The sequence below is a fragment of the Mercenaria mercenaria genome, chromosome 7, assembly GCF_021730395.1.
Source record: "Mercenaria mercenaria strain notata chromosome 7, MADL_Memer_1, whole genome shotgun sequence".
Taxonomy (NCBI): domain Eukaryota; kingdom Metazoa; phylum Mollusca; class Bivalvia; order Venerida; family Veneridae; genus Mercenaria; species Mercenaria mercenaria.
In genome coordinates, this window is record NC_069367.1 from 33,583,074 (window position 1) to 33,596,303 (window position 13,230).

The 13,230-nt window shown below is 33.8% G+C and overlaps 1 protein-coding gene across 1 annotated transcript in view; it reads left to right on the forward strand.

The window, feature by feature from the left end:
- The window catches only part of LOC123555953 (uncharacterized), a 71,564-nt gene that overhangs the window by 4,475 nt on the left and 53,859 nt on the right, over nt 1-13,230 (forward strand). The window contains exons 5-16 of the mRNA XM_053547092.1: nt 646-764; nt 2,569-2,679; nt 3,594-3,768; nt 4,354-4,492; nt 4,801-4,904; nt 5,256-5,418; nt 7,532-7,647; nt 7,814-7,893; nt 8,324-8,528; nt 9,317-9,477; nt 10,614-10,750; nt 11,847-11,976. Coding sequence (XP_053403067.1) covers nt 646-764; nt 2,569-2,679; nt 3,594-3,768; nt 4,354-4,492; nt 4,801-4,904; nt 5,256-5,418; nt 7,532-7,647; nt 7,814-7,893; nt 8,324-8,528; nt 9,317-9,477; nt 10,614-10,750; nt 11,847-11,976 — 1,640 coding nt within the window. The remainder of the gene's footprint in view (nt 1-645; nt 765-2,568; nt 2,680-3,593; nt 3,769-4,353; nt 4,493-4,800; nt 4,905-5,255; nt 5,419-7,531; nt 7,648-7,813; nt 7,894-8,323; nt 8,529-9,316; nt 9,478-10,613; nt 10,751-11,846; nt 11,977-13,230) is intronic.

The window sequence follows — 13,230 nt, forward strand, 5'->3', positions numbered from 1 at the left end:
AGTTGTATATAGTTGTATTTGAATTTGATGAAATAAGTAAAAATCACAGAGGGGATTATGATACCCCCTGCAAAAGTATGGAGGGGGTTTTGTAACACCCTGTCATTTTTCAGTGTAGGGGATTTTGATCAAGGGGATTTTGATTATGTACTTCGCTTTGGTTATTCTCCACTGGGGTTTAAAGATTGATAGTCTGACTTTAATTACTATTTTCTGATACTCGTGAAAAGAGTCCATCCGTTTCGTGTAGCTGTCTACTGTATGATGTAGTTGTAAATTTGGGGCAGTGATGAAACACAAGGATTTCTGGCAAATCCGCACGCAATTTGAATATTTTAGACTATATTTTGATTTTGAAACGAACTAACAACCTTCATAAGTTTAAGCCTTACGTTTCTCTCAATTCGTAATTTCTACATCTTATGTGGAAGTTATAATTTCATTATGTGGAGAAGGTCTACAATCTAACACGAACTACCTGTGCCTCCTGTACTCGGTTAGTGCGATTAAATTTTAACTGCGATTCATCATCCTCAATAGCGCTAAAATTTGGTTCTTTGATGTTATTGTTTTTGTATATTTACAAGAATTTTCTTTTTTGTCTTTCATATGTTCTATTTGCATATAAAAATATAAATGCTACAGATGATCAGGTGTATATGAAGGATGAAGATTTACTTAAAGAATACGTACTTAACGAGACAGGAAAACTATATAGCGGAAGTTCGGAAAAGATTACCCATTTTCCATGGAATTTTGGGCAGGTAATGGTTTATTCTTAGGAAAATCAAAGACTGGTCCCCTGCGAACTTCCAAAAAAATACTTCTTGGGAACAGCTTTGAATGGGAACCATCATATGACAGGAAACCAGATTAAGAGTATCACAACAATATGTTAGGCTTTTTAAAAAAAGTATCACATAGCAAATACGATTTTTTTTCGCTTGTTCAAAAGGCACCAGAATATTGTTGCAAAACCAGAATTTTAGCATCCTCATATTCTATTTGTAATATACATTTTTATTGAAACAGTATTAGTTAGCATTGTAATTCAGACAGGTACTTGGAGAAATATGTATCTGAATAATATCACCCAAAAATTCTAGGGATGGGAACGAATACTGAAATCAATATTCGAATATTCGTTTTGCCATATTCGAATATATTCGAATATTCGGTTTGTTTTAATGGAAGCTTTAATTCTTATTAAGTGATTGGCATATACACAACGTATTCATTTGTTTAAAGCGTGGATCATTGTGCGTAATAAGGCAAAAGATGTTTGTTTCGGGTAACCCGATCCTACCTAGCAAAACCTGCCGATCCTAGCGTTTTATTTCACGATTCTGTCAGTATAATCATGAACAGATTTAACTAATTCAGTGTTTTAGCTTCAAAATGATACAAAAAATCAAAACGATTATAATTTAGACCGTCTAAAAATAACAGGTCGTCCCATTAAACACGTGACGAGCTGTTGTATTACCGCCGCCATTTTGAAAATTTTCAATCGGCGTGTAAAAATCGTCGTGTAAAAAGCAAATAAGGCAGACTTAAACCTCCTTCAACATGAACTTATGCATCAATCATATGTTATTTCTTGATTTTATTATAAAGTTCTTCAAAATTTAATTCAAATACGGCCGATGGCGGATGAAAACAGATTCTAGGGATGGTCTAACACGTTGTATAAAATATTGTGAAAAGATCGACAATATCTACAAGTTTGGTGTTGTTTTCGAAAAAAAAAATCTACAACTTGTTACATAAAACAGGCGCCAATAAAAATGAACAAAAGATAAAAAGATATCACATTTTCGCCTAATACAAACTGTTAATCCGTAGCGATGACCCCAGGTAATTATGCATTGCAATTTTCTTGTTAATTGGACATCTTTTGACATGCATCTGACACACTGACGCCTGTTGCAAACTGTTAATCCGTAACGATGACCCCTGCCAATTATGCATTGCTATTTTCTTGTTAATTGGACATCTTTCGATACGCGATAAACAAACATGACATGTTTTATTCTGTAGAATTAGCATGCTCATACTGCCCAAAATCAACGATACTTATTTTGAAAAAAAAAAAAAAAAAAAAAAAAAAAAAAAAAAACAATAATTTACGAATATTCGAATTTGATTTTCATATTCGAATATTCGTTCCCATCCCTAAAAATTCATTAAAAATCAATATAAGGCGCTCAAAAGATGCCATTTTTACGTTCAAGCTTTTTCTTCTTGCGAACCTGGTTTATTTTCAAATAACTGAAATAACTTAATTATTGTAAAGCCGAAGTGTAATAAACTACTGATCATCAAATAAAACTTTGTCTTTTGGTAAACTTTAAATGATTTTCAACAATATTTTGTTTGAAGTTTTCGAAGCTTTTCATCTGCATTCATCCGTTTGAGCTAATGCTTGTTTTGAAATACTCTATCAGGGATGATCGTTGTTGTATGATCTTTTTGTTTGAAAAATATTCCGATGTAATAAAAGCTTTTTGATGAAATACGAACCACATTTTCCCGATATTTGCTTAAATGTTAGATTTGACTTTACAGTTTTCAGGTCATGTTCTGGACTGTGTTATGTACTTACTGGACGAAATGTCCGGGCTTTCCGACCAGTTACGCGGAGATCCAGTTCAAGTTTCTCGCAGAATATCAAGTTTGGTAAGTGGGAGGATAGTTCACGATGCAGAAGACGCTCCAATTCTAGAAGTTCCCAGGTTTTCTTTAGCTTGCTCGGTGTAAATAATCCATACACAGAACTCATATACAAATAGTTTTTTAGGAGGAGCAGGGGCTCAAAATTAAGACCCCTGGTTTTGTAGTTAGATAATGCTACCTCCGGACCTCTGTGTCAATTCTAAAGCCGATCATTATGGTCCTAAAAATGTAGATGGAGACTACCAATACTGGGATTCTATCTATTCTTTTTAAACTATGCTGAAATTAAGCGATTATTTTTTCTTGTACCATGGTAAAAAATCAAAGCTATTAGTGCTGATTCAAATTTATTTAACAATTTTATTCTAGTCTGAACCACTTCGTGAATTTGTGTCGGATAAGCAACGTAACAAAAATATTTTTTTGCAATACTATATTCTTAGGTGTAAGTTCAATAAGTTTACATATTCTGTCTACTAGTATCAGACAGACTCTTGTCCCTTTTTAAGAAAAATCTGCAGACCCCTCAATACCATGTGGTATATTGGTATATAGAGGGGTTACATCCAAAGTCAACAAACAACTCTTGGATGATAAGCTGCAGTTCTTAAGTTTTGTAAGGAAATCCGTAGTATTGACATACGAAGGTAATGTTTGCAAATGCGGTTGCAATACATAGTCTAGATATTTAGATATGTTATCAGTAGGTGAACTGCATGCAGGTACTGTAGGCCTACCTGGATATATGCAATACTATAGGCTTACTGTTTGTGGATGAAACAAAGTTTGATGATTCCTATTTCTCTGCTTCATCAGCTATAACACTGTCATCGAAGGCGTTTTTCCATGCTCAAATTTCAAATCACAACCATGAAACCCTAATATTGCAAGCCTCAGTATTCATTATTTGAATGCAGGTTAACAGTAAGGACAATAATGGTGTGGTTATGGGGAATTGGAGCGGTAACTACGGAGACGGCACTTCACCACTTGGCTGGACAGGAAGTGTTGCAATCCTTGAAGAATACTACAGCACAAAAAGCCCAGTGAAATATGGACAATGTTGGGTGTTCTCTGGAGTTGTTACAACAGGTAGTTACAGAAGTTTAAGGGTATACCATGTGTTGTTTTTTTACTAAAATATTTCATCATTCGATATTAACGTGAAGAATAACTCAGAAATATCTGAGTGACTTTGTTAAACTTTTATACAATGGCACAAAGAGAGAAGAATCTGAAGGGCAGTGTATACAAACCGTAACTTTACCGTGATTTCTTTCTGAACTATCTCCCTTTAGTATCAAATTGAAATGCAGATAGGAATCAGTAAAAGGGAGAGCACTGCAAATGGTAACTCTTTCTATCTTTTCTTCAAATTATCTCCCTTCTGTGATCTACAGAAATTTATCATAACGAAAGACTGCAATATGAAGAAGGGCACAATGCAAGAAGTGTAATCTTTCCTCAAGTCTCCTCACTTGGTACAATTTTTAAAGTAGTCTTGTCACACAGTGTGTAAGATTATTTGATAAATCCCTCTCGGGGACCATTAATCGGTCCTCCAGCCAGCCTCGTCTCCAACTGCATAAGCTTGTTATACAAAAAATATAAATATTGAAAATGTTTTATTTGGCGAGGTCTTAATGTTCTGTTTTCACTTACTTATCTGTTTAACAGTATGCAGAGCTCTTGGTATACCAGCAAGAAGTGTGAGCAATTATTTATCTGCACATGATACTGATGGCAGCAACACAATAGACACATACTTTAACAGTGAGTTTGAAGAAATTGAAGAACTAAATAACGACTCAGTTTGGTAAGACATTAAAAGATAAGGCAGCTGACACATTTTGCTAAATCCCAATATTCCGGTAGTTTAAGCAGAAAACTTGAATGACAAATACAAGCAACAACTCTACAAATGGAGTTACTTTTACGTTAAGTTAACTTAAAAACTTCCTTAAATTATAAATTTTTGAACGACTTGGCATGCATGACTTTAACTGATAAATAAACGTGGGCTTTTTGCTGTGATGATTGTAATACTTAATCAGTAAAGTTTATATGAGCGACATATGGATTATACTGAGTCTCCAAACATACTAAACGCGATTTAATTTACAGGAATTTCCATGTCTGGAATGACGTATGGATGACACGGCCAGATCTGCCGTCCGGATATAATGGATGGCAAGCTATAGATGCCACTCCACAAGAGGCAAGCGGAGGTAAGTTTCAAAGACATTAAAACATTTAATAATGCATAGAGATTTATAAGATTTTAACTCCTTTTTCATCTCTCTATCATCTGTAACTATACGTACTGTCTGGATAACACAGTTTATAGAGTTAATTTTTAAGGCTTATATTGCCTATTGCAATATAAAAAATATTGCCAAAATGACTAATTAATACTAAATATAGTTAATACATTGTAAAATATTTAAATCTGGAACATTTTAGCAAAATCGTTTTCACATTATTTAATTAAAATGTAAAGTTTCAAGTGGGAAAATGGTCAAACAGCAAATACTCTGTACAAAATGAAGAGATTTTCTGAGCTGTTTGTATACATCTAGGGATCTACTGCATGGGACCGATGTCTTTAACAGCTATCAAAACCGGATATGTACATCTTCCATATGACGGTCCTTTCGTATTTGCTGAGGTCAATGGTGATAAAATCATGTGGATGAGTTACTCTCCGGGCAAACTGCGAGTAATAAATATATATAAGGACAAGTATGTATCTAAAGATAACGCTGATGTATATATTGCCAACGTCCTTGCCATCTGTAAAATGTTTTTTATGCACAGTACAGGTTTAATTTTGATAGTTATCTTACTTCGAGAGCTTTTCATAGGCTTCATAAAAACATATGTTTATAGTTATTTCAGTCACAACTTATTTTTCTAAATTTCTACTTTGTTATTAACGTGCCTAACAGTAACTATAAATATGATACATTTTCTCATATCTAATGACACATAAAAGATTTCTATGCTTCTGATAATTATCTGTAAAGAGGATTCCATTAAATACAATTTTACATTTTTTAGCACTCTAAACTATAATCATAAAATGTGTTGTCTAGAAATGTAAGATAAATGTAGATAGTTTTAATTAAAATAATGGACTACTGACTTGAATAACCATTTTATTTTGTGTTAATTTATTATAAAATCCTTTCAAAAAAGAAAAAAGTTTACTATAAAATGAAATGTTATGATAAGAATCTTCTTAAATATGTAGCCAAAAATGGAAATGCAACTGAAGCTAACATTCGAATTCCTTTTCGTACTGATCCATTATCTATTCTACATTATTTAAATTTTGGGTTTTAAACTTCCAAATGCAGCCTTTTGGATAAAAATAGCATTTAAATGTCAGAGAATGAGATTAACGTTTTAATTAGATGCAAGTTTTCAAACAAATCAGTTACGGACATAATAGTGTGTAGATTAAAAAAAATGAAAGTCAAAGTAATATCAAAGCACATGTGTATTTCCTGGTGTTCCTCTAAAATTGTATTAATTTTTTATAACTGTATATGGTACATTTTCCTTAATGGTGGTATATTTCAGCTCATCGGAAGTTGAAAGTTACAAACTATATGCAGTTATATGATAAATTCTACCCATGTCCCGTTAATATACGTTTCTTTTTAATCAATGGGTTGGTTGTAAATGATAACTTTTTTTAAAGAATCTGTCCCAAAAGTCAACTACTTTAAGTCTCAGTGCAGTGTAGAAACTGCCGACAATGATAAAATTTGAAAGGATCTATTCTCTAAACTGTTTAAGAAAACAAGCTCTCAAAAGTTCTGAATGCCATAGATATAAGTATATATTCTCAGTAATGCGCAAATTAAACAGAACTGGAATGTTTTCTCTCTCTCTCTCTCTCTCTCTCTCTCTCTCTCTCTGTAATATGAAATTCATCAATATAATAACGTGCTATTTGAAAGTTCAGAAAACAATTGCTGGTTATTTATGTTGAAACTTTGTGCACGGACTTTAAGAACACCCTGTATTATTTGTACATTGAATATTTTGAAATTCTGTTCGATTTCAAAGCTCGTCGTTTGTTGTAGGGATAACGCATGTTTTTTCGTGTTATAACATCTGCATAATCCGTCGGGATACGTTGGTCCCCTCGCTCAAACGGGTTCGGGCACCAACCAATCCCTCGGGATTCTGCAGATGTTATTACACGAAAAAACATGCGTTATCCCTACATTGAGAAATGTCATTTAAAGAAATGTTACAATATAATATTCTTTTAGATTCTGTGTTATAGTTGTAGCATATTAACAGTTAAGCACATTAACATTTATGTATTGTTACATATTAAATAACCATAGTGTAAAGCCATTGTGTAATATGTAAACTAAAATTGAAGAAATATTTATAAGTCTTAACGTTGGTAAACGTGGCAATACTTTATCAAGGGATGTACGTGTACAATTTGACATTAACTTTGCCTGACTGAAAATGATATGAATTTTGAAATGAAAATAATAAATGATTATATGAACACCACTTTCCGAAAACCAACACTAAGGCTTTGCGACTAATATATAGAACCAGATCCCTGCACATCATTGCAGTCTGATCTGGATCCACACTGTGCGCTTATCAGTTACATAAAAGTGCCGAAATTGATAAACGAGTAGTATGGGTGTGGGAATAAACGATCTGTTTGGATGTGCAATCATCTTGATTCTTGCCTGTCGCAAAGCTCTTACGTTGGTTTTTGCACATTGGCGCTCTTTTTTTATATAATATATTTTGTTTAGTGCTGTTCATGCTTGTTTCCCATCATAAATGATTTTATGTATTATCTGATACATAGAATAGGTAAGTTTATCAGCACGAAGAAACCATTGGCACATAGCACAATAAACGACTGGATGTCAAGTGCAGATATCGATAGAGAGGACATCACTGACCAATACAAATTCAGAGAAGGTGAGTTATAGCTTCTATTGATCTTACAATATTTTTCTGTGTTATCGATCAATGTCGTTTATAAATTTAACCTTTAAGTATGTTGTCATGATTTTATATGTAGAACTTATATGAACTAAACAAAAATTTACAGCGTTTACTAAAAGTATGTTGAATATTAACAAAGGTTCAGAGGAAGAACGTGCTGCAGTTGAAAAGGCAAGTCGCCTCTCAACAACTGACAACGTGGATGAAACTAGCAAAAAGGTAAAAGCACAGTTGTTTCTGACAAACATTTCCAATAAAGAACACACACTAGTTATTATTGCTGTTACTTTCGCACATTCTTCATTGTGCTCCCTAAAGCAAATATAATTAACCTTGATCTATGGCAGTTGGCCGATTCGTGGCAATTCATACTTTTTAGATCAAAGAGGCGATAATTCAACCGATTTGTAAAACGTAATTACAGCTGCACAATCTACCATAGTGATTAAAGACTAAGAATAGTTATTTAAAAAATACGCATTATCTACTATTTAAGTACAGTATTGTTTTGTGACTTTTTTCAAAATCATATTTTTTCTTTACATTTTCAATGTTACACACTGCCTCCATATTTGAAAACATTTTGATGACACTTAATGAACGTGGTATATTAAAACTTGTTATCATACGGAATACATTTATTTTGCAGGATGTAGAATTTGTGCTCAGTGCTGACAAAGAAACTTTTATTGGCCAACCATTAAAGATTTCGCTGAGAGTTAAAAATACTAGAAGTAAAAAGAAACGAACTGTTGCCGGTCATATCAAAGTAGCTACAATGTATTACACGGGGGTCACGTATAAAGGAGTTGTGAAAGGGAGACTTCAGAGGACTGAACTAGAAGGGAATGAGGGTAAGCTTATTGAAACGGAGAGGGAATCCGGATAAGTTTAATGAATTTGAGAGGGGTGAGGGAAAGCATAATGAAACTAAGAGGAAAGGCCAGAAGACTCTATGAAACTATGAGAAAAGGAGAGAGAAACTGAGAAAATACTCAATGAAACTGAAAGGGAATGAGTGTAGCTTAATGAAACAGAGAGGGAATGAGAGAAAACGTAATTGAACAAAGAGGGAAGGAGGAAAACCTTAAAGAAACCGAGAGGCAACTAGGGTAAGCTTAATGAAACTGATAGGGAATTAGGGTAAGATTAACGAAAATCTGAGAGGGAATGAAGCAAAACTTAATGAAACAGAGAATAAAGGATGGAAAACTTAACGAGACTGTGAGATAAGGCGGAAAAATGTAGACTGAGGGTAAGCTTAATGAAACTGACAGGGAATGAGGATAAGCTTAATGAAACTGAAAGGGAAACGCCAAACAGCTGAAATGAAAGTGAATGAGGAAAAGTTAAATGAAACTAAGAGGGAATGAAAGAAGGCTGAACGACATTGGTTGTGTGCTATTAAAGATCGAGTGATTTGCTTGATTTCTGAGATATTACGCTGGTTATATAGATCATTGGAACAGGAATCATAAAGACAGCCTAAGGAAAATCATATACAAATAAGGCCTCACAATTCATTGCTCACGATATAAAGGCATCACCACATCCTTTTGTCATAATCAAATATCTTGACACATTGATCAACACATATTCATACTTTAACTCTGACGTATATTTTTCTATTTTTTTTTCTTAGATAGATCATTCGTTATGGAGGTTTTAGTGGACAATTATTTGGATAAACTGACAGACCACTGCTTCTTCAGTATAACTTGTTCATGTATGGTTGAGGAAACGGAACAAACGTTCGCCGATACTGTGGAAGTGAGACTCAGAAAACCACATCTCAGTATAGAGGTATATTTGTAAATATTCATTCAGTCGTAGAAAACATATTTCAAAGATGCTCAAATAGAATGTAATGTTTTCCTTTTCGTCTTTTGAAGCATTGAAAAGTGTTATCAAAAGTCATAAAATAGAGAAAAGTGGAAACTTCACAGGTCGCTCAGCACGACAAAAACGAAAATGTTGCAGGCTCGGTTTGATTGAGCCTGTTCATGACGGTAGACGGTAGTAAAAATGCATGCTACCGTCCACGCCCTCTAGCCCCGGGTTGAGCAGAACTCAACATTTACACATGCTAAAAGTACAAAAAGCAATTTAGAGACATCCGCAGATGTATTCAAACGGCGGTGAACATGGAACCTTCAATGATACACGTGTTGAGGCGTGTATTTCCATGAAGAGCGGCGTTTGGTCCCCAGATAAAATAATGGGTTTGCCCCAAACGAGAAAACAATGGGCAGAAGAACTAAACAAACTGGAATTTAGGAAGGGGACCCATCTGTCATTGTTCCCTCATCCGTCCATAGCTCGTTTCACTTGATGTTCATCTAGTAAACTATGCTCTGTATGAAGGTTTTTATTCTGTTACTTTCAGTTGGATATCATCTATTTAAGATTAATCAGTGTTGTAAGATTTTCTGGTCATTTGCGACCATTCGATCTTTTATGAACCTAATCATAACGGTCTGTTTCAGTTTGAAAAAGTACAGAGATTTATTGTCATTATACTTCCATTAGTCATTCGGGATTATAAAGTCCATTTAAAGTTTCTGAATAATACGATTCCAATCAAGTCAGTGCTTTGGGGCCTAGAAATTTGAAACATTCCATTACCTATCATGAACAGACCCAGTCAAACTTAGTCTGTCAATATTGTGTTTGGTTGCATTCTGTGCTCTTTAGAACTTACCGAAGTATACCGAATCATTATTGTCTCAATAGTTTATGAAAACATAAATGTATGTAGCATGACAGTAGCATGCACACAGATATACATATATAAATACCCGAGTAACCCTGTACACGTTGTAATATTGCTTACTGTAAACTTCATGCATTCTAAGAAAGTCATTACAAACAACTTAGAAAAGAACTCTATAGTATATTATTACAATATTACTTACCTTTGTGATATAAATATTTTACAGGCACCAGATACCGGTTATGTTGGGCAGGCATTCAGGGTTCGAACGTGGTTTCAGAACCCGCTACCTGTGAAATTAACCAACTGTCAGCTACGTGTGGAAGGGCCAGGAAAACAACGACCTGTCACCTACAATCTGCAGTGAGAGTTGCACTCCTATAATTTCCTTTGTTGTTGATACGATAAAAATTCAATCTACGTTTAGAAAGCTATTTTTTGGTTAATAAATTCTAGAAAATCTAAATTTTCAGAGCCTGGAAATGGCACATACAAATATAAGAACTAAAACAGAAAATAAACTTTGTATGTCCCAGATTACTAGTATTTCGCTGTTTTTAATATTTCTGGGTTCCGTTGTTACTTCAATTGTCTGTGTAACTAACAGAAGCATAAGTTCAACTAAAAGTAACACTGATTTCCAAATTTCTTTAGAAAAGATGATATTCTGCCTTCTTTTTCCACTTTAAATATAAATGAGCCGCACCATGAGATAACAAAACATAGTGCATTTGCGACCAGCATGATTCAGACAAGCCTGTGCATCCACACAGTCTGGTCAGGATCCATGCTGTTTGCTTTCAAAGCCTATTACAATTAGAGAAACCTTTAGCGAACAGCATGGATCCTGACCAGAATGCGCGGAAGCGCAGGCTGGTCCGGATCCATTCTGGTCGCAAATGCACTATGTTGGTTTTCTCATGGTGCGGCTCAAATGGTGATTTTTGCCTGTAATTTGAAGGTGTTATAATTCAAGTTATTTCTGTATGGAGTCGCAGGCCTTTTCGATCTCTTATGTTTATACCAGTATAAATATTCTTACAATTACAATTTTAATCAATCTTATCTTTTTAAGTAAAATATTGAAAGTCGGTATAATAACACATTTTGAAAGAGTAATTCTGGCATTTTACTAGTATATAACTCAATATATCTTAACTATATGTTATTAAGACAAGACAAATTACATTATATCGAGCTGTGGTGGCCTAATGGCTAATGCACTTGCCCGCAATCGGGAAGTCGAAGGTTTAAGCCCTCTCCTCTCTCACGTGGGTCTTGTCTTGGTGTGCCACCGCAGCTAGTTAAATAAAGATTACTTGTTGCTTTGTACCTGGCATTAAAATAGGAATTTGTGCAGTGTGTTAAGGTGTCCGATAAGACAACATGGTTTGCCTTCTCAGTAGGGACGACACTGTAATACATAAGCAATATACTTTACTTTTATATCTGTTTACAGAGGTGCTTATACAGGACAAACATTTGTGATTGAGATGACTCCAGTCAAAGCCGGAGAGAAGGAGATTATTATAAACTTCAGCTGTGACCAACTCTACGCTGTCACCGCATCACACCCAATATATATAAACAGATAGAGAAATAAAAATAATTGCGTGGAATCAGCGACAAATATCATCAGCCTAAACATCTCTTGTATTCAAAGCTTTGATGTACATTTAGGGGAAAAGCAAAACATATAAAATAGTCGCTTATTATATGATACTAGGATAAATTTAGAAAAAGTATAGACTCCACTGACCGTAAATGGTTTTTGTGCATAGAAAGGGGATACAAATAACGAGTTAGTTCCTTATTGTCTTTAGGTGATTGAGCATTACAGAGATTGTTAGAACATAGAATTTCAATATGTAAATTCGTGGTCTACATCTCTGAGGACAAAGCAGAATAGATAAATAGAGCGTTGAATATACATGTGACAGCCGGGTAAACTAAGGTAAAATTTCAACAACCCTTTCGAGAAGGGTCAGTCACTAATATTGACACTTGTGGCCTCATTCAAATGCTCTTGAGATTAGTTATTGAAATGTTTGCATTTACATTATTCATTTTTATATTGAATGGCAGACCTGGGGTAATTAAAAATGTAATGGTAATTAATTACAATTAAATTACATTTCCTAAGTAATTGAATGTAATTTGTAATTGCGTCATTTATCAATTACATGTAATTGTAATTTAATTAATTACAGAGCAGTTTTAGGGTGTAATTGACAATTACATTTCAATTACTTTCCAATTACATGGCACATGCTAATCCAGTTTGTTGAACAAATAATATATATATATATATGTTTATTACCAGTGACACTTCAATTTAACATGCTAATTTGCATTTCATAGCTGTGAAAAATAACAATAGAATATTATGGTAGGTGTTAATCCCTTGGACATGCTCCTTTGTTCTAATATAATTGTTTTATTAGACCAACTGGTAATCTTTGATGATGTTTGCCACTATGTTTTTGGAGAAAATGATCAAATTATGATTTGAAATTGTTATTTGCGTCATTATTATTTTGATTTTTATCAGAGCAAAAATTGAAATGCTTCGCATTTAGTTTAATCATTTTTTTATCTGTGATAAAATTCGTTGTATTAAATGATACAAACAATATTATATAGCATTTGACACCACATATCTAAAAAGATAAAAATATAATTATTATTATAGGCATTATGAGTATTCTACAGTTTTAGTGACATAATTATTCTAGGATGGTTCATGAATGTTTTACAACTTATTTTCAATGTGGTCCTTTGGATAACATGTAGTGTCAAGGCTAAAAACTTTGAATATATGTTTAAAATGTAAATGATTAAAT